At 47.7% G+C, this 24,373-nt stretch overlaps 2 protein-coding genes across 2 annotated transcripts in view; both read right to left on the bottom strand.

The window, feature by feature from the left end:
• Positions 1 to 7,776, bottom strand: part of LOC117876247 (E3 ubiquitin-protein ligase RNF213-like) — a 28,726-nt gene extending 20,950 nt beyond the window's left edge. The window contains exons 1-7 of the mRNA XM_034768207.1: positions 7,696 to 7,776; positions 7,052 to 7,086; positions 3,825 to 3,919; positions 3,397 to 3,547; positions 3,034 to 3,199; positions 2,414 to 2,505; positions 1,186 to 1,434 (exon numbers count right to left, since the gene is read on the bottom strand). Coding sequence (XP_034624098.1) covers positions 1,186 to 1,434; positions 2,414 to 2,505; positions 3,034 to 3,199; positions 3,397 to 3,547; positions 3,825 to 3,919; positions 7,052 to 7,086; positions 7,696 to 7,762 — 855 coding nt within the window. The 5' untranslated portion in view covers positions 7,763 to 7,776. The remainder of the gene's footprint in view (positions 1 to 1,185; positions 1,435 to 2,413; positions 2,506 to 3,033; positions 3,200 to 3,396; positions 3,548 to 3,824; positions 3,920 to 7,051; positions 7,087 to 7,695) is intronic.
• A 2,195-nt stretch (positions 7,777 to 9,971) lies between these two features.
• Positions 9,972 to 24,373, bottom strand: part of LOC117876588 (E3 ubiquitin-protein ligase rnf213-alpha-like) — a 56,958-nt gene continuing 42,556 nt past the window's right edge. Inside the window, exons 17-25 of the mRNA XM_034768839.1 lie at positions 24,232 to 24,332; positions 22,926 to 23,099; positions 19,033 to 19,208; positions 18,637 to 18,733; positions 18,423 to 18,537; positions 16,979 to 17,162; positions 13,997 to 14,208; positions 12,715 to 12,816; positions 9,972 to 10,250 (exon numbers count right to left, since the gene is read on the bottom strand). Of these exons, the coding sequence (XP_034624730.1) occupies positions 9,972 to 10,250; positions 12,715 to 12,816; positions 13,997 to 14,208; positions 16,979 to 17,162; positions 18,423 to 18,537; positions 18,637 to 18,733; positions 19,033 to 19,208; positions 22,926 to 23,099; positions 24,232 to 24,332 (1,440 nt within the window). The remainder of the gene's footprint in view (positions 10,251 to 12,714; positions 12,817 to 13,996; positions 14,209 to 16,978; positions 17,163 to 18,422; positions 18,538 to 18,636; positions 18,734 to 19,032; positions 19,209 to 22,925; positions 23,100 to 24,231; positions 24,333 to 24,373) is intronic.

The following is a 24,373-nucleotide window of genomic DNA, read 5'->3' as shown; positions in this document are numbered from 1 at the left end:
TAGCAGGCCAATGCTTAAACCACTGAGCTATCCCTCCTCCCATGAGCACTGTTCATAAGACATGTGAAACCCTGCATATACTAGCTTTTTTTCCTATTCTGGACAAAGAACTTTAGGATTAGAAAGAGACAGCAGGCTAAAGGCAAACTATGATTTTCTTTATTCTAATGAAGTTCCTTGTTCCGTGTTTGGAGAAATCAGCCATCGTCACATGACTCCCTTGCACATTGGTCAGTGAGTGTGAGTCGGCATGAGAGAGTCCAAATGAGAGTAAGGGAGTAAATCTTACACATCATCTCGGAATCTGGCTTTATGGGCATAACTTAAAACTGAACGTTCATGTTTAAATACGGACATGATGGAAGACCTAGCATAATTATCTCCTGTCTTTAAATCAAGACCTTAACATAACTGTAAGTAAAAGCCGCATCTAAGACAAAAGCCATGTGTGAACCTGTCCAGGAGCTTTTGGCTGAGTATTGATTTGAGTAGCTGTGTGTTTATGGGAAGAGAGATCACACCGGGCTACACCAGAAAATTAGGTCAGTTTAATTATGTCAGCCAGAGGTATTGAAAATTCACCCCCCTGAGCGGTGTAGTTATGACCTAAGGCTCTGTGTAGACATTGCTAGGTTAACAGAAGAATTCTCCCATCGACCTAGCTACTGCCTCTCAGGGAGGTGGATAACCTACACCAGTGGGAGAATCACTCCCGTCAACGTAGGTGGCATCTATACTGAAGCACTACAGTGGCACAGCATTCTAAGTGTAGACAAGCCCACAGAAACAGAGGTCAGACAAGAACAGGCTAAGAGAGAGAGACTGCCAGAAGGAGGGAGCAGCTGCAAGCCAGTGGGTGACTCTGGCAGAAACCTGGGAAGAGGCCAGGGGCGCAGGATCAAAGATTGCTCTTGGTGCTGTGAGCAACAAAAGCTGTTTCCTGCTAGTTGATTCCCCCCTGTGTTCAGAGACACGAGTCTTTGTTCATTATTTGTAAATAAACAAAACTGCAGTAAATAAAATATCAGACTCCATCAATTTCTACGTCCAACAAGGCCCCAAACTTTAACTAGCCTGTTGGGCTGAAAAGGGGTTACAATGTATTCACATCTCTGTATATGTGTGTGCTGTTCTAACGCATGTGCTGTTTGTGTGTGCACATTACTTCAAATCATCCCAGAGCACCTTGGACAGCAGTTCCAGGAGCACAGGGAACTGGTTTGCTCCATTTTCTTGTTGCACCAGATGGGTCAGGCGCTGGATTGTCATCCTCTGTTCAAATCTCCACATGCAGGGCATGTTGATCAGCCCGCAGCTCGGCAGGTGGCTGAAAGGCGGGGACTGGCCGTAGGCTATTTTCAGGAGAACATTTGAACTGTGAGCTCCCTCCTCTACAATCTGCTTCTTTGCAGAAGCAAGTTTCTGCTCCAGCACCTGTGGAAGTGAGATGTCAGTTAGGAATCAGGTCTGGTTATAAAGGGGCCGGGCTCTTCTCATTGGTCTGAGAGGCAGCCGGGCTGGCTCAGGGTTAAGACACCAGACTAGAGATCCGGGTTCAATTCTTGGCTCTGCCTCCGACTCCCTGTGTGATCTCAGAGAAGCTATTTCATGACTCTGTGTCTCCATTTCTCATCTGTAAAAAGGGACAATAATCCTGCCCTTGTCTATTTACACTGTGAGCTCTGTGGGGCAGGGACTGATTTCCACTGTGTGTCTGTGCAGTACCCAGCTAGGGACTACAGAAACTCCATAAAAGCGGAGGGGCCACTGGCATCCGAAATATGGCCCCATCCTAACCCCTTCCCCCAAGGACCCGCCCTGGAGCTGCCCATTCCCCCATGGCTCACCCCCTTCTCGCTCTTCTCCGCCCCCTCGCCCTTATAGCAGGTAATAAGTGGGAGGACCACGGCCCCATCACCCCACTCCCACCCACAGACTCTTTGTGTGTGTCTGTGAATTGCCAGGCAAAATGGGGCCCTGATCTTGGTTTAAGCCAACAGGCCCTACTGTGATAATAATAATAATAATGAAATGCCAACAGAACTCTTGGAAATGCAGGGTGGCAGGCAGTTTAACACCAGGTTCATAGACACTCAAACACACAGGAGTTTCCTCTCTAGTGTGCTGAACACAATGGACAAGTTTTTACATTGAAAAAATGAACCAGGCTTAATATAGTTTATGTTGTCCTATCAGGTTCTTATAATGCGCCCATCACTGTGGCATCTGAGCACCAAGGGGTTCTTTGGAGGCAAAACAATGGCATTTTAGAAATGTTTTGTGTGACTTCTGGTTTCATATAGTGGCATGGAAGTCTCAGGTGGGCTTTTTCTGGCTCACTCTCTCTTACCCTGAGTAAACAGCTGGTTTATTTGTGATATTTACCATGTTTAGAAAACTGGTTCTCACATACCTGGAAGAACGACTGAGTTACGGCTTTTAAACAGCTTTCCCATTGTACTCTGTCTTCTTTTTCATGCATACATTTAATAGTCATGTTTGTGTCTGTAAGAAATATACAATTACACGTCAGCTTTCATCATTTAACATAAATTAATGAGCAGATCTAAAGTAGCGCAGTCGTTCATAATAGTGAAATGAATTACAGTGTTACCAGGCAACTGGATTCCTGAGCCATAAGATATAGGAGAACATTCACATATTAGCCAGTTAAAAATCAGTTTATTAATAGGTTCGTAGGTTGTAAGGCCAGAAGAGAGTGTTATGATCATCTAGTCTGATCTCCTGCATAACACTGGCCATAGAACCTCAGCCAGTGATTTCTACACCATGCCCATCACCTCTGTCTGAGCTATAGCAGATCTTTTAGAATGAGATATCACATCTTAATGTCAAGACTCCAGGTGCTGGGGAATACATCTCATCCCTACATGAGGTGTCCTGATGACTCATTCCCCTCTCTGATAAACATTTTGAATCTAATTTTAGTCTGAATTTGTCTCACTTTGTCATAAATACAGAAGCAAAAAACAAAATAAAAAAAACAGTCCCTAAAACGAGGCGTTTCTTTACCGGCTGTGCTGTCGAGGATGTATCTGAGGAATAGGTGGACTGTCATCGTTGCATCGTCTATGTTTCCACTAAGTGACTCCGCTAGGAACTGGATGTCTTTTTCAAGATGGTCACAAAAGAACTTTACGGCGTCCTGGGGCTTCACTTTCATTAGCTCCAAAATGGACTAGAAGGCAAAGTATTTCCATAGTTTAGCTCTGAGGAAGCATTTCCCCATATAATTGTACAGACACTTCTCTAAAGGCAATGTATAACTCAGTCAAAGTTACCATTACAAGTTATAACTGGTTAGTGGTGTACAACCCTGATGAGTTATGACAGACAGACAGACAGAAGTGTTATTGGGCATATTTGTTTTCCCACCTGTTTATCAGTAAAAGTTCCCAGGAGCATTGAAGAATGGAGCAGTGCTCTGGCGATGCAGACTGAAGTTGCAGGCAGATCCCTCTCTGTCTCATTGTTCCGTGAGGACGGACTCACCAGCACGTAGCCTCTCTCTGTTTTATCCTTCGTGCTGTATTAAGAAACCATCATTTGACAGTCATAGAGGTCAGAGTTTTCTCCCAAACCTTGTATTTTTTTGGTGTTTCACCTTAACCAGTTCACAACTATAGTGACCGTGGGGTCACACTGGGGTGGGGAAAAGGATTGGAATTTTGAACTTTCAATGAAATTTCCCCTAAAATTGGCACCTATAGTTCACCCCAGTAGACAATTCCCAGCTGTGTGGGTTTAAGTTGACACAGTCTTATTCATTCCTTTTACATCACAAACAATGATTTTAAACTTACATATCTACTTCCTCAAATCCCTCCACGGGGTTGTGATTAGTCCCACCGACCTCGGAGCCACACAGACACTTGATAATAACCCAGGGCCGTCCGCACTGTTGTCACAGGAATAATGTCAGCATTAGTCACTTCTTAAAGAACCAGCGGTGCAACAATTGTATGATGGTTTGCTCAGCTGCTAGCCAGACAGCATCACTCGCTCCAGCTGAGCAAGAAACAGACTTTGCACAAACCGCTGGAGGCAGAAATGTTCCAAAGAGCGAACAGGAAAGACAGTGAGTGTGCAACACACTGGCCTTGTGCATAGGATCATGTTCTCAAAGTAGCCTAGTGGAGTTAGGGCTTGTCTACACAGCCCCTCAGTGCACGGCAAGTCGAGGTGTGAATGTACACGAACCAACTGTCTGTGTGGCACCTGCTCCTGCACGCTAAAAGTGCTACTGAATCAGCAGTACGTCCAAGTGCAATATGGAATTTTAGTGCACAGGACGCAGCAGTGTCCACACAGTGATTTAGTGCGCAAGACAGTGTGCTGTAGTTCACACCGTGGCTTGTCGCACACAAAGTGGCCATGTAGACAAGCCCAATGGCTCCCCAAACATGCTGAAGTTTGGGGGGGGGATGGGTGCCTAGCTCACTTTGTGTGTATAAACTTGTGGTCTCACGAAATGTATGCAGAATCAGTATGATTGATAATGGCAAGGCAAAACCACATCGGTCACTGTTTAAAACCACGTTGCTAGAACGGAGGAGGAGGATTAGGTGCAGGACACTCAGACCTCCAGTTGGGAAGGCCCAGATCCACCAAGGTACATCGTGGCTAAGCCCCAATTTCAGGCATCACTGCGAGCCACAAAACTCCTGCTCTGTTACCTCCTAACCCTGTAGCATCTATGCTCACTCAGCGCCTCTGTTTTCAGGGTACACGTTCCCTCAGTGCTGAAGTTTCTGCCTCTGGGCATGTGCATTGCTGTCTCCCTCTAGGTGTCCAAAGGCCAATCTCTTGCCTCAGCCCCAGAGCAACCCACGAACCAGGGGAAGACAGGAAAAGGAGCCCGTTGAAAACCAAGCCAGAGGAGAAGGTTCCTTCACACCTTTCAGCTCAGTGGTTCGAGCACTCACCCCGGGTGTGGGAAGTTCAGGTTTCATTGCCCCCTTGGCCCAAGGGGGACTAAGAATTTGAACTGGGGGCTCCCAGCTCCCAGGAGGGTGCCTAGCCACTGAGCTATGGGATAATCTGATGGGGCAAACTTCATCTTGAAAGAAAGAGACCTAGGCATCTAACCCCCCCTGACTCTATTGGAGGGGTTCCCATTCGTGGATCACTAGGCAGAGCCAGCCACCTCCCTGGAGCCTGGACTCAGGTGCCTACCTCTCTGAAGGGGGCAGGGCTTAGCACATACCCCAGTGATTGGTATCTCCCATTGGCTAGCTTAAATAGCTCCCTGCCTAGTGTGCTGGCTTGGTGTGTCACATTGTCAAGTGCCTGTCTCTGCCCAGGCATTGGGCAATGGTGCCTAACTCGGGCTCTGTGGATCCCATTGCTGTTCCAGTGCTTTTCTAAGCAACTAGAAGTTAGGTGTGGCCGTGTGCAGCGTCACAACGCCTATCTAAGCAGAGGCTGAATGAGCTCTCCCCTGACATCTAGTGGTGAGCTGTGGAAAAGGACTTCAGGAGCTGATCTCATTTGCATGGGCACACCCACCCTGCCTAGGTGCTCAGCACGATGGAATTGCTTGCCCAAATGATCACTTTTTGGCTGGTGTGGGATCCCCAGTCTCCTTGTCATTGGGGTCGGAGTTATAAAGACTTGTTATCCTTGTTGTGTGTTGTGTGAATCCAGGGAAGCAGAACTGTACTTGGCATTTCCTGATTGAGGGACTCACCCTCAACTAAACGACAATCGCTAGGCAGGGGGACATGTGTTCTGAAGCCCAATGAGTTGAGAGAGAGGGTGGGAACTGTCACTTGTACCTGGTAGTGTGGGCCTTACCTAAGGGCCCTGGACACCATTTGATCCTTCCTCTCTCTACTGTGTAATAAGAGAGAATCTTATTACACAAGACAGGGCAATAAGCAGAGAGGTGTGGTGCTGGGGCAGTAAAACAAGTAAAGTGCCTTCTTACCCTCCACCCAGGGTGGGAGGTGAACTCTGCAGATGCAACTCTGCCCCTGGGTCTGCACGTACCAAGGACAACAACTGTGAATGGGGTGCAGAGAAGGGACGGGCATGTTAAAGGGACTTTTGGTTGCTGGATTTAAGAACTTGATGGAAGAGGACACTGCCCAACTTACTCATGAGTTGGTCTTTTGCGCATGGTTTATGTTTATGAACCCTGTTTGTGGTGTTTTCCCAAACTTCCCTCCTGTTATTCAGTTTCTTTTCTACATTCAGACACTGTGCTGGTAAGAGGGGAAGTATTGCCTCTTAGAGGCGCCCAGAGGGTGGTGTGTGATTGTCCCATGTCACTGGGTTGGGGCTTGAGCTGGTTTTGTGTTGTATTGTTGAAGAGGAACCCCTAGATATTGAACCTGGCCCTTGTTGCTGCCAATTCCAACAGGCAGAAGGGTTACACCTCACCCCTTTGTGAATCTGGGCCTAAGGCATTTACAGTGGAAAACAACTACCTCTACACATACTGCTCGCTTTACTCTTACAGGCCATGCCATGGAACTCTTCATATTCTGTAACTGTCTCCACAGACACATCTACACATGTAACCCACACTTACCAGTGTGGTGCCCAGCCCAGCTCCAGCGATGGCCGGGCCGTACATAGAGGTTGATGAGCCTGCTACAGCCTGGGCTAAGAGAGGTGGGTCTTTTGGCTCAGGCAGGAAAGAACTGTGCTCTTAGCTCTGGAGGAGGCAGGTTCAGCCCCACCCAGGGGCTCTACCACCTTTACGGGGCTGTCTCAGGTAGGGGCTACATGCAGATACAGCTTCCGATATGAAACTTTCGTATCACAGGAGACTAGCATGGGGCTGCACAGCAATGAACTTCTCAAGCCCAAACATTACATCTGCCCTAACGTGAAGGTTTAGGTGCAATTTAAGTGCATTTTAGATAGGGAGATAAGGTCTGGAGTCAGCTTGGGCCTCTGATCCTTGTGTCAGTGGCAAGTAATCCTGTCCTGAGAAATCCAACAAGTACATTCCAGAGACAGAGACGCAGCAAGAGGCTGAAGATACACCCGCAACGAACAACAGCTATGAAGAGACACTTACATTTTCAATGCTCCAGTACTGCCCGCATCGGCATCCTGTGTGAGAGGGAATCAGACCAATCAGCTACTGATACAGTCACACAAACAGTAATGATAATGTACCAGAACCTCCGCTCGGGGGATCAGCACAGCCCCAGTGACTCCAATGGAGTGACGACCGATTCTCCCCAGCTGTGGATCTGGTCCCATCGAATTGGAGCTACAGCCCATTTACATCAGCTGGGGACCTGGTCCCAAACTTCCTGCTTCCGTAAAAAATGACCTTGTGACTCAATATTCTAAACCAGATTTCTGGTCAGTCTGAAATGCGATCAGTGCAGGACCAGACTGGAGGGACACAGTTGGCTTTAAGCAGCCTTTACCCATCCCTTGTATCAAGGCTGCCAGACCCTGCCCCAACCTTACTCTAATTTAAGACCAGTTCCTACAGACTCGGGGTACCTTTTGGTCCAGCAAAGTTCAGCTGGACTTGGCTGTGTTCCAGTCATGCCCCGTTTTCCCCAGCCATATCTCCACCCGGAGGCTTGGAAAAGAAGATTGTCTCTGTATGTATACACCACTAAGGCAAGCACGCCTGGTATTATGATAGTGGGGTGTTTAAAAGCATCCAGAAAAATACTGATATAAAGTTTTTCTGACACTTACTCCACAGTGTATCTGCCGTGGCAGTGTTTTTCCAATTCCTCACATCAAAAAGAAGGTCACTCGGCATGGTTGGAAGGTAGCTCGCCTGGTAAACAAACCACAGTTGGACACCTTTACTACAGCACTGGGGCAGAGCGGAAGGAAGGGCTTGTGCATAGAGCATTGGATGGGGATTTGGGAGATACAGGTTTGGTTCCTGGCAACTTCCAGACTAAGCTCAGAACCTCATTGCACCAAGTGCTGCACAGACACACAGTTACTGAAATCAGGGCCCCATCATGTCCCCATCAGAGTCCTGCACTTAGGAAGGAAGAATCCCAAGCACCGCTACAGGCTGGGGACCAACTGGCTAAGCAGCAGTTCTGCAGAAAAAGACCTGGGGATTACAGTGGACGAGAAGCTGGATATGAGTCTGCAGTGTGCCGCTGTTGCCAAGAAAGCCAATGGCATATTGGGCTGTATTAGTAGGAGCATTGCCAGCAGATTGAGGGAAGTGATTATTCCCCTCTATTCGGCACTGGTGAGGCCATACCTGGAATATTGCATCCAGTTTTGACCCTCCCACTACAGAAAGGATGTGGACAAATTGGAGAGAGTCCAGCGGAGGGCAACGAAAACAATTAGGGGGCTGGAACACATGACTTATGAGGAGAGGCTGAGGGAACTGGGCTTGTTTAGTCTGCAGAAGAGAAGAGTGAGGGGGGGATTTGATAGCAGCCTTCAACTACCTGAAGGGGGGTTCCAAAGAGGATGGAACTCGGCTGTTTTCAGTGGAGGCAGATGACAGAACAAGGAGCAATGGTCTCAAGTTGCAGTGGGGGAGGTCTACATTGGATATTAGGAAACACTAGTTCACTGGGAGGGTGGTGAAGCCCTGGAATGGGTTACCTAGGGAGGTGGTGGAATCTCCTTCCTTAGAGGTTTTTAAGGCCCGGCTTGACAAAGCCCTGGGTGGGATGATTTAGTTGGGGTTGGTCCTGCTTTGAGCAGGGGATTGGACTAGATGACCTCCTGAGGTCTCTTCCCACCCTAATCTTCTATGATTCTATGCCAGGGACTGCTCGGACACACAGCAACTGAGATCAGGGTTCCGTCGGGCTGGGCACTGCTCGGACACACAGCGACCAAGATTGGGATCCTGTTGTGCCCAGCACCATACAGACATATAATGAGACAATCCCTGCCCCAACGAGTTACAATATAAATAGACAAGAGGTGGGAGGAGAAACTAAGAAGGAGAAAGGTTCAGTGATTTGCCCAAGTCACCCAGGGAGAGGTGGGAACAGAACCCAGGAAACCTGAGTATTAGTCCAGTGCCTGATCGCCCAAGAACACAGCCCCTCTGAATGAATAATAAAATACTGGTACGGAATCATAAAGCCAAAATGGGCCTATAAAAGAGCTCAGCCTCCAAAGCGGGCTGCCGGCTAGGCCACGTCAATTCTCACAAGGGTGTTTGTGCTGTGCCAACCCAGCTTCATGCCCAATTCTCCCCCTTCGTCCCAGGTACAGGGTTTCATTTCCTTGTGCTAGGGGGCTTTCTCGTCCTGAACAAAGACAGAATTCTTCCTCCGGGAATTTGGTGCCATAACTTGGGAAAGTAGCCACCTGAGCACAAAGGGAAAGAGTCATCGATGTCAAGGCCAGAAGGAACCTTTCTGACCATCCAGCCTGGTCTCCTGCATATCACAATCCAGAGAATCTCACCCTTGCGCGTCCTGCGTCCGGCCCAATGACTTGTGGAAACTTTCATTTCCCTTTTGATTTCAACAGGAAAATCGAACTTTATCAGCTGACATTAAGATAATGGTTCACTGCAAACAGACACACACAGATGGACAGACAGCCAGGTGGATAATTCAGGGCTCCAAACAATGGTAACTGAGTGAGATTCTCTGGTCTGGGTTATGCAGGGGGTTATAATGGTTCTTTCCGGCCTTAAATTCTTTCGATACTATTTCCCTGGAGCCCCCAGAACCTCAGGCAGGTGCTGTCGTGCACATATCCCCAGCATTCGTCACTGTAAGGGGGGGGGATGCAAATAGTGACTTTGGGGGTTTTTGGACTAGAAAGTCCAAAGTCTCTGGTTAGCGACTGAGTTAACAGAATAGGACGAGACCCAGAAGCAAAGTGCAGGTGGGATGTGGCACAGTGGCCATGATTTTGGATGATTTTAAATATATCTGTATTTATAGGGACAGATCTTAAGTTCCTCCCATACCCAAAAGCTGCTGTAACCGACACTGCAGACAGAAAGGGGCATAAAGGGGATGATGTCAGTGGCACACAGAGCTGCTGGGGCCAAGGAGGAATACAATGGCTCTTTGCTTTAGACTCACCTTGACAGCGCTGGGCTGGAAGCAGATGGATTTGAATAGCTCGGTGAGCGGGTGCTGGGACAGGGTCAGCGTGAGAGCAGTATGCAGCACCACTTCCAGCAAGGCTGCATTCTCCTGGCTGCTCACGTCACTCATGATCTTTTCCAATTTGTTTTCCATGGATTCTTCTGATGGCCGCGATGCCTGTAGGAGCCTCTCCATGTGCTTTGTGATGGCCTAAATGACAATCAAATAAAACAGAGAGAGGTTTATGGTCTCCACTTTGCACATTTCACTCCAGAGGGTCACACCGATCTCTGTTGTGTTTTATAATCAGGATGAAATTCACCCCTGTGCAGAGAAGCCAGCGCAAGACCGTGGTGTTCAGTGATGGCTCAGTGCATAGAAGCTTGCAAAGAGATCTGCTTTGTTCTGTTTCCAACTGGCTGTAATAACAAGAGATTCACAGCACCCCACCTGACTGTCTGTCTGGGAAGCTCAGACCTTAAAGGCACATTCCCTATAATTACAGTAGGCACCAGTTAAGTCCCATTAAGTCCCTTTGCCCACAAGAGCAAACTATCCCACTGCATAGGAAAGACAGGAAGTGTGGCTAGAGACCACCCTGGCTTAACCAGGAGATCTTCAATGATCTAAAAAAAATAAAATAAAAGAGTCCTACAAAAAGTGGAAACGAGGTTAAATTACAAAGGATGAATATAAACAAATAACACAAGTATGTAGGAACAAAATTAGAAAGACCAGATACAAAATGAGATCAAACTAGCTAGAGACATAAAGGCTAACAACAAAACATTCTACAAATATATTAGAAGCAAGAGGAAGAACAAGGACAGGGTAGGCCGGTTACTAAGTGCGGGACGATGGTGGGAGGGAAAGAACAACAGAAAATGTGGAAATGGCAGAGGTGTTTAATGACTTCTTTGTTTTGGTTTTCACCAAGAAGGTTGGTGGTGATTGGGCATTTAACATAGTGAATGCCAGTGAAACTAAGGTAGGATCAGAAGAGGCTAAAATAGGGAAAAAACAAGTTAAAAATTACTTGGACAAATTATATGTCCTCAAGTCACCAGGGCCTGATGAAATGCATCCTAGAATACTCAAGGAGCTGACTGAGTAGACATCTGAGCCATTAGCGATTATCTTCGAAAAGTCATGGAAGACGCAAGAGATTCCAGAAGATTGGAAAAGGGCAAATCTAGTGCCCATCTATAAAAAGGGAAATAAGGACAACCCGGGGAATTACAGACCAGTCAGCTTAACTTCTGTACCCGGAAAGATAATGGAGCAAATAATTAAGCAATCAGTTTGCAAACATCTAAAAGATAATAAGATGATAAGTAACAGCCAGCGTGGATTTGTCAAAAACAAATTGTGTCAAACCAACCTGATAGCTTTGGTATATCTTGACTTTAATACGGCTTTTGATACTGTCTCGCATTATCTTCTCATAAACAAAACTAGGGAAATGCAACCTAGATGGAGCTACTATAAGGTGGGTGCATAACTGATTGGAAACCGTTCCCAGAGAATAGTTATCAGTGGTTCACAGTCATGCTGGAAGGGCATAACGAGTGGGGTCCCACAGAGAGCAGTTTTGGGTCCGGTTCTGTTCAATATCTTCATCAATGATTTAGATAATGGCATAGAGAGTATGCTTATAAAGTTTGTGGATGATACCAGGCTGGGAGGGGTTGCAAGTGCTTTGGAGGATAGGATTAAAATTCAAAATGATCTGGACAAACTGGAGAAATGGTCTGAGGTAAATAGGATGAAATTCAGTAAGGACAAATGCAAAGTACTCCACTTAGGAAGGAACAATCAGTTGCACACATACAGAATGGGAAATGACTGCCTAGGAAGGAGTACTGCGGAAAGGGATCTGGGGGTCATAGTGGACCACAAGCTAAATATGAGTCATTCAACAGTGTAATGCTGTTGCAAAAAAAGCAACCCCTTCTGGGCTGCATTAGCAGGAGTGCTGAAAGCAAGACACAAGAAGTAATTCTTCCGCTCTACTCCACACTGATTAGGCCTCAACTGAAGTATTGTGTCCAGTTCTGGGCGCCACATTTCAGGAAGGATGTGGACAAATTAGAGAGAGTCCAGAGAAGAGCGAAAAAAATGATTAAAGGTCTAGAAAACATGACCTATAACAGAAGATTGAAAAAATCGGGTTTGTTTAGTCTGGAGAAGAGAAGACTGAGACGGGACATGACAACAGTTTTCAAGTATCTAAAAGGTTGTTACAAGGAGGAGGAAGAAAAATTGCTTTTCTTAACCTCTGAGGATAGGTCAAGAAGCAAAGGGCTTAAATTGCAGCAAGGGAGGTTTAAGTTGGACATTACGGAAAACTTCCTAACTGTCAGGGTGGTTAGGTACTGGAATAAATTGCCTAGGGAGGTTGTGGAATCTCCATCATTGGAGATTTTTAAGAGCAGTTTTGACAGACACCTGTCAGGGATGGTCTAGATGGTGCATGGTCCTGCCATGAGTGGAGGGGGCTGGACTTGATGGCCTCTCGAGGTCCCTTCTAGTTCTCTGAGTCTCTGATTCAGGTCCTATGCAGCAGATCCTGAGCTGGTGTCAATTGTGCTGGCTCTCTGCACAGGGGTGAATTTCACTTGTACAGAATCACAAACCAAACCATGTTCCATTAAAATAGAAAACAGACACTCACTGTTAGTTGCTTGGCTTCTTCGGAGTCTGTGTTTTTAATGAGGCCTCTTGCTCTGTCTAGCGTCACAAGCATCAAGGGTGTATTGGAGCTGATTTTCATGTCCTAAGGAAATAAAAATATTTTATACTTTTGTTATAAAGAAGCTGTCTATGTACTATTTAAGGCACATCATTTTATAGCAAGAGGCCGCTAAAGAATCCTATCAGACCAGTTACATTTGAAGGTTAATTAAAATATTTTTCATGTATTTTATTATTAATTATTATTCTTATTTTATGTATTGTTTTATTATTTGTATTATGGCAGTGTCTAGAAGCCACAATCTTGATTGAGGCCCATAGTGCCAGGAACTGCACAGACACAAAGTGACTGACAACAGTCCTCCCTGAGCGATATAGTTATACCAACCTAACCCACCGTGTAGATACTGCTATATCAGTGAGCGGGAGAACCTCACCTGCAGATGTAGCTACCGCCTGTCGGGGAGGTGGATTAACTACACCGATGGGAGAGCTCTCTCCTGTCAGCGTAGAGCATCTTCATTAAAGCGCTACAGCGGGGCAGCTGTGCCAGTGCAGTGTTTTAAGTGTAAACCTGCCCACAGTAACTAAGATCAGAGCCCCATTGCGCAAGGCGCTGCACCCATGTACTGAGAGACAGTCCCTGCCACAAAGAGCTCTCAATCAAAATACCAGAATCATTTTGAAAATAACCCACAAAAGCCCAAAGGTCATGTTTTACCAATTCTGTGGTTTGCAGCACTTTTTGCTTATCAAGAACAAAACTGCTTTCAGCAGAGCCATTGGACGGTTTGGGGCAGTTGCCCCGGGTCCCTGTACTTTGGGGGGTCCTGCACTTCAGGGAGACACGGGGCCTGGGAAGGGCAGAGGCTGGCGGCAGCGGGACTGGCCCTGCTTCGCTCTACCTCGCTGGCTCCCGGCATTGCTCGGGAGAAGTGGGGTGGGGCCTTGGGGGAAGGGGAAGAACGGGGGAGGGAGCAGGAAGAGGCAGGGTGGGGGCAGGAGTTTGGGGGAAGGGGCAGAATGGGGATGGGGCAGGAAGGGGTGGAGTGGAAGCAGAGTTGGTGTGGGAAGAGGCGGTGCAGGGGCAGGAAGAGTCACGGGGGTGGGGGGTTGTCCCAGGCCCTGCAACCCCCTAGGGATGGCCCTGGCTTTCAGGTGAAAACAGGTCTCTTGAATTAACCATCCTGTAGAAAGGAGATGCAAACTATTCATACAGTTTCTGTAAGCATAAAATTCTGTCGCCTTTGGAAGCCACTTACCTGTGAAGTCTCAATTCCTCTGGGTAAAATCCACGACTCTTGCTGAAGAATCTTCTGCATTATGTTCAGCCCATAGAAATTACAAAGATTTCTAATCAGGAATATTTGAGGCCAAGGTGTTTGGGCCTTTTCAACCAGATTTTTCATGGAATTCACAAGTTGGGACTGTTTCTCTGCAGTTTCAGCACTGGTCCATGTATTCTGGTCTGCAGCTGCCAAGAGAGTTCAGTATTAGCCCCAAACCAATACACTATGGCTGCCTAGCTTCACAGTTGTTCAAACCTCATACGCAATGAAATCCCTGCAGTAAAGTTACCATAGTATTTAAGATAAAAGGGGAAAAAAGGAGAAAGTCAAGAAAGACCCTATTTGAATACACTTCATCTGAACCAGAAGGAACAGTCCTTCCATTAACCCTTCTGAAGTGAAGATTTACAGGTATAAAATGCAATGCCACCTCCCAGTGAAAACTGCTTCATGGATAAAATTCATCCTGTAGGATTAAATGTGGCCACCATTAATTTTGTGGCAACAGTGAGTTTGGTCTGGCAGAGCCTACAGCATTCAGAAAAGTCAGACATTTTTAGAGTCTCAGATTTTCAGGTCAAAAGGGCCCAATGTATTCACCCAGTCCAGCCTCCTACATCATCTTGTAAATCAAGATTGGATGTTTTTATAAAAAGTGCTGCTCTAGGAATTATTTGGGGGAAGTTCTGTGGCTTGTGCTGTAATAGATGATCACAATAATACCTTCTGATTTGGGAATCTATGGATAACCCAGGCCAGAGAATCTCCCCCAGTGATTCCCGCATCTGGCCCAATAATTCCTGGCTGAGCTAGAGCAGAGCTTTGAGAAAGAGACTTAAATTCTTGACTTAAATACTTTAAAAACTCATTTAAAGTAGCTTTTAGCCTGTCTCTTTTAATTTGGTGACCTCATACCAAGTGAAATTGAAGGGAAAGATCATTTCACTAAAGTCAGCTGGGTAAATGTGCTGGCCATACAGAAGTGGGACATTTGTTTCTGTAAGTATCACACACTTTTGTACATCTTGTCCTTTAAAGTTGTATTTTCCAGTAATGATCAGAGCTGGCTGGAAAATGGAATTTCTGTTCTGTGGGAAATTCTGACATTTCTAAATTTGTGTTGGTCCCAAATGATGAGGAAAAGTCAAAATCTCGAAATATTTCATGTATGAAATATTCCGATTCAGAAAGAGCTGTAAGCAGAGTCCGAATGAGCTCTCCCCGACATCTAGTGATGAGCTGGGGGAGAAGATATCAGAAGCCGACCTAGTTTGCCTAGACCTGCCCACTCTGCCTAGGTGCGCCACATGATGGAGCCGCTTTGCCCAAATGATCACTTTTAGCTGGTGTTGGATTGCAAATCACTTTGGCATTGGGTGCAGGAGTGATAAAGTTTTATTATCCTTGTTGTGTGAATAGAGGGCAGCAGATCTGTGCTTGGCATACCCTGACTGAGAGGCTCAACCTCAACTGAACTCCACTCGCTAAGCAGAGGGTAGGAGCACTGAAGCCCAGTGGAGAAATGAGAGGGTGAGGATGGGTGTCTGTACATGGTGGTGTGAGCTCTGCCTAAGAGTTCTAGACACCATTTGTCCTTCCCCCTCCCCACTGTTTAATGACAGAGCTGATTACGATTCAGTTGAGAGTCTTTTGTTTTGGATCACTAGAGCTGAAATCACTGATAACCAGGTCCAAGCATTGGAGCTGCTATGGGACAGCGTCTCTGGTAAAAGTGACTGCCCAGCCTGCACTAGCAATGAGGCTCCCACAGTAACAGCTGAAATCACTGACGGCTGTGTTAAGTAATGGGACCTCAAGACATTCCAGAGCTTGCACTAGAGGGCAGTGGTGGCGTGAGCGATGTCAGAGCAGCTGACACAGGAGTGAGCGGCTGCCAGAGCGACAGACAGCGGAGTGAGCTGGTGGAGCGAGTGGCAGCAGAACGAGTGGCCAATAAAGTGGCTGACGGCACAGCAAGCAGTGGTGGAGCGTGTGGCCCACGGTGGAGCGGTAGCTGAGGCATTGCTGGGTGTCTTTCACCCCCTGGGTGGGAGGTGAACTCACACTGATGCACCTCTAAACTCTGGGTCTTCACTGACCAAGGACAACAACTGTGAGTGGGGTGCGGTGGCGGGACAGGAAAGTGGTGTGCTAAAGGGACATTTGTTTGTCAGACTTTCACACCACAAGGTGAGAGACTGAGGAAAAGGACACTTCCCAGTGTAATCTGGTGTGGGTGTTTTGTTCATGGCCATCTGTTTTTGAATCAGGCTTGTGGTGTTTCCCCAAATTAATGCTGGGTTCCTTTCCCCTTTTACTAAAAAGTTTACTTTTCCATACACACACTCAGTGTTTGCGAGAGGGGAACTATTGCCTCTTGGAGGCTCCCAGGGATGGTGTGTAATTTTTCCAGGCCACTGGGTGGGGGCTCAAGCCAGTTTTGCCTTGTGTTATTGAAACAGAACCCCTAGATACTGAACCCAGCCCTTGTCGCTGCCAACTCCACCTGGCAGAAGGGTGACACATAGAAACAACCTTATTGAAATGAAAGGTTTGATAATGTCAAAACATTTCATTTTGATCATATCATACATAATATATGAAAGTCAAAATGAGAAAATTGAACTGAAATGATAAAGTTAAAACAAAGTCAAAATGAAACAATGAAAAAGTCAATATCAAATAAAAAGCTCCATTTCAATTTCAAAATGTTTCAAAACTTTTCTGTTGAAAATTTCATCAAAATCGACGAGTTCCCACAAAACGTTTCAGTTCGGAAGGGACAGCATTTTCGAATGGAAAACTGTTCAGCTGCAAATGTTTTGCTCAGCTCTGGAAATTACTGTAGACAAACACAATCCTTAAAGCAAACAACATCCACGGAGCTGTATGGTTATCTAAACAATCTCCCCTGATGTCCAGCATGACTGGAAAATGGTTAGATACTCCACTCACCACTTGGCAGTTCTCTGCCAAGCACAGCTGCGACGTTACCGATGGCGAGTCGGAGCTTAGCAATGAACTGCAGGTTTTCAATGCTGGTGACGGTGGCAGAGCTGGGAGCAGACAGATCTGCAGTGGAGAGCACGTGCTCCGAATTCTGGCTGGCATCTTCTTCAAAGGAGGAATACATAAAATCCTGTTCGAGAGAGAGAATTTTTAAAAATGTACAGTAGTGAACAGATAGTAACTCTGTGTAAAGGGGATGCAGTTGGTTGGGCAGGTTTTTTTTAATGACTCAACTCTTCCCTTCTCCCCACACCACACAGCAGACGTTAATCTTAAAGGCTACAAAAAATAAAACTGTTCTGGTCATTTTGAAACCGAGCCACTGATTAAAAATAACAGCCTGGGGGTAAGAGTTCCTGTCTCTCTCCCCCCGTCCACTTCTCCCCACCTTGGTTTCTATCCCCCCATATCTTCTGCCCCTCTCTGCTCCTTCCCTTCTCCCTGCTTCCCAGCTTCTATGAACCTACAGGTAAAATTTTCAAAAGTGCCAAAGTGATTTAGGTGCTGAAAGTCCCTGAACATCTATGGGACTTAGACTCCTAAGTGACTTGGGCACTGTTGAAAATTTTCCCCTAAGTCTCATTGAAAGTCAGTGAGATTTAGGCTCCTAAGTACCAAAGTTATTTCTGAAAATGGGAGAACTGGCCATAAATTGTGTTTTTCTCCTTTCCTGGGTGCCCAACATGAGATACCTGGGTCTGACTTGTAGAAGTGCTGAGTATTCACAGCTGAGGTCAACGGGAGCTGTGCTATGAACACATAAAATGCTTTAAAAGTGCTAAGTACTCTGCTTGTCAGGTCCTGGGGATCTCAGGTTGGGCACCCAAAATTAGTGGAGACTTTTGACAATTTGGCAGTAATCTCTCTGTGTCTCAGTGCAACAGCTGTAAAATGGGCATAATAATATCACCTAATCTCACAGGGGCATTGTGAAGATGAATTCATTAATGTTTGTGAGGCACTCTGATACTCTAGCAAGAGCACCACAGAATTAATACTTCTGTATTCGGAGTAGGGTCTGGGTGGTGTGCAGAGAATAAGGCGGGGGCCACACAAGTTTGTACAGCACCTAGCACAATGGGGGTATGGCCCATGACTAGTACTCCTAAGTGCTACAATAATATAAATACATAAATAAATATTGAGTAACTTCATATACTGAATGAGGCAGGGATTCTGTGGAAAAAATAGTATCTGGTTATGTAATTAAAGACTGTATCGTAATGCATATGCCAGAGCACAACAAGTGAAGACTGCCCAGGTAACCTTAATTTTAGCATTTCCTAACATTGGAGAACTTGACTTTGCAACCTTAACTATTCTTTTAACATAGTTATTATGGATGTAATAAAATGTCTACATTTATCCACAGACTCTTCATGGGACTCACCTCAAAGCAGCACACTACCATGAAATAGAAATCATTGCGACTGCTTTGATTTAATGATAATACTTCCTCCATCCTGGAGAGATAGCCTTCCAGGTGTTCCTTCACATCGTCTAGTCTAGGAGGAAATGGATGTAAGTTATAAAACTGAATATACCCAATGTGGATCTGTGAGTGAAATATAGTTAATATAGCCACTAGAAGCACTAGAACCAACCTGCATCGGAGCAACATTTTCAAAAGGGAAGACTTGACAGTAGGACTCGGATCCATGCATTCTTCAAAGGGCGACAAGTCACTCGTTGGTTTGTACACTGAAACCAAAGAGTAGAAAGGATTACTTTTTTTTTTTCTGAGCATGAGACCAGATCCCCAACTGATGTGAAGCAGCCATAGCTACACTGGAGTCAATGGGTCAGATCCCCAGCTGGTGTGAATTGCCCTAAAAGCTCCAACACCAGAAGGCAAATAAAAAGAACCTCATATTTATTGCTTGGGTTTTTAATCTCATGATTTTAAAGTCACTCCCATTAGTTCTGGGGCCTGACTCAGAATATCTGAACAACTGGGATTGGCGGGATCGAGCCATTCCTGTATTACACACATCACTCACCCTTTCTAACCTCTGGATGTTCTGAGTTAGAAGGTTTGCAAGCCACGAACTTAATCAGTTGTTCGATGATCTCTGCAGATGGAGGGATTTTGTCCCCAAAACAGTAACTACTGACAAACTCCACAAAGAATGAGTTGCACTTCCTCCTGAATTTGTTGTGACTTGCAACTGCCTCCCTAGGGCGAGAAAAAGATTATTTTTTTAAATGTCACTATTTTAATATAAAAGGTAGCAGACAAAATCAGAATGGCTGGAGGCTGAAGTTAAATATATTGAGATTGGGAAAAAAAAGGCAAAAACTGTAACCTTGAAGATGATTAACCATTGGAACAAGTTACCAAGGGAAGTGGTGGTTTTGCCATCATCTGAAATCTTTAAATCAAGACTGAATATGTTTCTAAAAGATCTGCTATACCTCAGGCCAAAGTGATGGGCATGATGTAGACATCACTGGGTGACATTCTCTGGCCTCATGACCTAATGGTCCCTTCTGGCCTTAAAAATCTATGAATCTACAAATCTCTCCGTGCTGAAACATGCACATAGCTCCACTACTCTTGCTAAGGGTATGTCTTCACTGGGCAGCGATCGATCCAGCGAGGGTCGATTTATCCTGTCTAGTCTAGACACAATAAATCGACCCCCGAGTGCTCTCCCGTCAACTCCTGTACTCCAGCGCCGCGAGAGGTGCAGGCAGAGTCGATGGGGGAACGGCAGCAGTCGACTCACCGCGGTGAAGACACCACAATAAATCGATCTAAGTACGTCGACTTCAGTTATGTTATTTACGAACCTGAAGTTGCGTAACTGAGATCGATTCCCCCGCGCCCCCCCCCCCCCAGTGTAGACCAGGCCTAAGTTAAGAGGACTTGAGTGTGTACCGAGGGTAGACTTGATCCTGTAAAGTCAATAATAATTTCTGCCCAATATGAATTATTCCACATTCTGGGAAAAACAACTTTATTCACCGGGAGTTAATGTTGCCAAATTCTATCACTCATTTCAGCCCTTCTCCCAGGAATGTCAGCCCAAAGCCAATCACCCAGTAGCGTAGCTGGCGGGGTGCAGGAGAAGCAGCCGCTTCCCCCGCCTTTCCAAAAGCGGCCGGAGGAGCTGGAGGGGGCGCACGGCATGCGGCCTGCAGCACGGCCCAGCAGCCGCAGCCGGAGGAGCGAGGGGGGGCGCAGGCTGGCGACCTGCAGCGCAGCCGGCAGCCATGGGGAGGTGGCGGGCACGGCCGGAGGAGCAGGGGGGTGTAGCATGGCGGCCGGCAGGCTCAGTGAGCGGCATGCCTTGTGCGTGCACGTGTGCCTACGGGATGGAGGGAGCCATGCGCAGGCGCACCACCGGCCCGTCTGCAGCCTGGGCGCTCTCAGTGCAGATCCCGGGGAGTTGATGGCAGCAGCGCGGGGCAGCCACCCGGCAGAGAGCAGAGCGCGGCAGAGCCCTGAGCCCAAAATGTGCGGGGAGGAAGACAGCGGCTGCAGCAGCTCCGGGAGCCCGAGGGACGGGGATGGGCACCCGCTGGTTACACAGCTCTCCTGACTTGCATACTGCCTCCCCACACATTGCTCCCCCAAGAATGTCAGCTAAGTCCAAGGGGACCCCTCCCTTTTCCTTGCCACCCGCAGCCTCCAAAGCCAAGGTGAAGGAACAGATCAAGATCATCGTGGAGGATTTGGAATTAGTCCTGGGGACCTGAAGGACGTGGCCAAGGAACTCAAGGAGGGGAGAGGCACTGCACCGGAGAGGCGTGGGGCCAGCCCCATGTTCCTGATAGGGCAGACAGACTTGCCAACTCTTTGGGAGCCAGAGAGCGCCCCGCGAGCAGCGCATGGTGCTGGGCACAGGCTGGTTACACTTTGTCTTTGCCAAGGGGAAATCAACTAGTGTTTCTGCACGGGGGGTGCAGAAAGCCAGGCAGCCCCTGGTGGTGGTGGCTGGCTCGGTGTGTCCCAGTCAGTTGCTCCTCGTGCTGTCCGGAGTGCAGTGGAGACGGGAAGGCGCGGAAAAGGCACTGTTGTTTTTGTGAATGATGAATTCAAGGGAAATCTTTTTGGAGTGGGGTTTGCCACCCAGCAACGGCTGAGAGGGGGTCTCTTAGGCACTTATGGGGGGGGCGTCGGGCGCAGAATGGCGGCCGCGGCCAGAGGCCACATGGGTGGCATGGCACGGCCAGAGGAGCCATGGGGGGGAGGGGAGGGGCGGCCGAAGGAGGAGTCAAAGGGGCGTGGCCAGAGGAGGAGCCGAGGGGGGGGCGCCTTTTTTATGTTTGCTCCCCCTCCTCTTAAAAGCTGGCTATGCCATGCAATCACCCAGTCCCCAGGGAGACAGTCCGCTCTAAACAAGAGCCCAAAGCAGACAGCAAATTCTCCTGCTGCTCACCCAACTCCCCCTACCCAAAACTCTGCATTACCGCAAAATAACAACACACATTGTCGTCCCTAAAATTGAAACCTGCTCGCCTGCTGTGAAAAAAGAGCGTAACAGCGCTACCTGGTGACAGCTGCCATAATGACCTAATTCCAGAAAAACGCTGAAAAAATCATTTATGGCTCCTAAAAATGTATCTAAAAATAATTACCTAAAATCAGAAAAAGCTGACCCCTGACACTGGAGCCCTGGGCTCAAACCTCCAACGCGTGCTGTAATCCCTGGGTGAAGGTAAGATGGGGAGCACAGAGGGGTCACTTGCAGCTTTCTGAACCTGGGACCAGCTAGCGGCCTTTGGCCCTCCAGCATAGCTTAGGGCTGCCTATGACGCTAAGGGCTGGATGTTCTGCAGCCAGTCGCCTGTCCCCCATACATGGCCTCTGCACCACTTGCAAGGCCAGGCTTGACACAGAACTGGCCACAGATACACAGGTGCTGACTTTTGTTTTTGACAATGGGTGTCCCACCCCCACTCTGCCCCTACCTCTAGGCTCCTCCCCTACTCTGCTCTCTCCTGAGGCCCCGCCTCCACTCTGCCTCTTCCTGCCCCCTGAGCGCCTCCCACTCCCTCTTCTGTGCCTCTGCCCCCGAGGCTCCCCCTCAACCCTGCTGCCGCTCGCTCCTCTTCACCCCCTCCCCTGAGGCTCCCCCTGCTCGCTCCTCTCCGCCTCCTCCTCAAGGCTCCACCGACCTGCCCACCACTCACTCCTCTCTACCCCCATTGCCGAGCACCTCTTGCCTGCTGCTTGGTCCTTTCTGCCCCCTCCTGCCTTAAGGGTGAGTGACAAGGGTTGAGAGTGAAGTGGAGCTAGCAGCGGGAACCACTGAAGCTGCGGCCAGCCCTAGGGGCCACCGAACCAGCTGATCCATGGCCAGCCCCGTGGGTGCTGAGCACCCCCAATTTTTTTCTGTCGGTGCTTGAGCCCCGGAGCACCCACAGAGTCAGTGCCTATGCACAGATACCATTTTCAAAAGCATGATTCTTAATGGGTTCCTAAATCCTAAAGCCACATTGGAAAATGCTACTCTACATCAGCTCTATGTGGGGAGACGCACCAGCTTTCAGTCCCCTTTTGTCACCAGAGCGTTACAAAGGGGCCAGCGTGGGAAGCAGCACTGAACGCCCCCCTTTATAATCTGCAACTTCAGATATTTACAATCCTAGGGCCCCAGTCCTGCAAAGGGATCAATATGTGCAGACCCTGGATGCACAAAGTCCCATTAAAGCCATTGCTCACGGACAGACCTATCTCGGCAAATCCTTCAGCAGAACAAGGAGCTATGTCCAGTAACAGTCTGGGAGAGGGAGCGGCCCGTTTTGCTAAGAGCTCACAGAAATGTAGTGGAGGGGTGTGGAAGAAAAGCAATTATTCTGGCCACGCTGTCAGTAACTGAGATTAGTGGGAATATTACTGCTAAACAAGTCTCCCAAATCACAGAGTCAGGCGACTGTGCAATACCTGGTGATCTGGGAGGCAGTGGGCACGTAATCCTCAGGGACACTCTCCTTGCAGATCTTGCACTGCCGGATGTTCCACTCCCGGATGCACTGAGTGCAGAAAATGTGACCGCAGGGCAGCTCAGCTGGGTCAGTGATCTCATTCTGGCAGCTTTTGCACTCGTTCACACCCTTCCTGAAAGACACCACGAGAGCAAGATGCAATTCACAGGGTCTGATTCTCTGCTGCCTTGTGCCTTACAGAGTCCACAAATAAATAAATCAATAACAAAGCCTTGCATAGCTGGGCCCAAACTCCATGGGCCAAACTCCAATCTACATAAGTCTGATTGCCACAGTGTGGCTGGCTTTTTTAAATGAAGCAGGTCCTGCTCCCCTCTGCCAGAACTGGTGCTTCCAGTTTGGTCAATTAAAAGGCAGAGAGCAGTACCTGAGGCTACAAAGGATCAGTGAGAATCAGAGAAGTCCCTGAAGGAAGCTGCAGGAGGTTCCTGGGGAAAGGCTGAAGGCAGGGGAGCAGCAGAAGGGTTTGCTGGCTGACATCCTCAAGCCAGAGAGCCAGGGCCAGAGGGCTGGAGAGGGTTGAAGGCAAGGGGAGCAGCAGAGGGGATTACCTAATGACATCACCACCGAGAAGAACTGGGAAAAGTTAGTGTAACAGGAGGAGTGATGGATGCTCCGTGGTGAGGATGATCTCTCAGCAGAGAGGCTGGGGAGAGTGGAGGTGGGCATTGCCACTGGGAAGAGTAGGGTTGCACCCCAGCTGGAAGGGCTGGGGTGGTTTTCTGGGTAGAAGGACAGGAGGGGACCAACAAAGAGCAGTGGTGTGGTGGAAGATGCCAGAGAGTGGTATGTGCTACATTGGTGCTGTCATGGGATTTTAAGGACTATTTTTGCTGCGGGTTATAAATGGACAATGTTTTGGGACTCTTGTTCTGGGTTCTTTGCACTAGTTTTTTGTAATAAGTTGGCCCCAAGGAGGAGTATTTTTGAGGCAAGAGAGCCTGTTGGGGAGGCCTAAGGGGCCCAAGAGGAGAAGTGGGACATTAGCCCTGGTGTGAAGGTGCCCTGCCACAAGGGGCGCTCAGGGGAGGGGGAATCGTTCACACCCGTGGTCCGTAATGCAAAGTGATTTCCATATGTGTGGGTACAGCACTGAATGGTGAGTTACATGGTACATGGAAATAAAAATATTGTCAGGAAATAAACTAACTTGCAAGCGTAATTAATAGACACATTGCCTGCTAAAAATGCTCTTGCTGAAAATTTATCCACAATGGTCTTTTTTGCTTCTTTGTTCGACTTACACAAGGTAGACGGTAGCAGCATTGTTGCTGCATCTCTTCAGCACTTTTGTCACAACTTCAAAAATCTTTGCTGGTTTACGGTCTTCAGTTTTGTACAGTAACTACAGAAAATAAAGCAAGTGAATGTCATTACATTCTAAGT

Source organism: Trachemys scripta, chromosome 4 (assembly GCF_013100865.1).
Source record: "Trachemys scripta elegans isolate TJP31775 chromosome 4, CAS_Tse_1.0, whole genome shotgun sequence".
Classification (NCBI taxonomy): domain Eukaryota; kingdom Metazoa; phylum Chordata; order Testudines; family Emydidae; genus Trachemys; species Trachemys scripta.
This window is presented reverse-complemented; position numbering and strand designations above follow the sequence as displayed.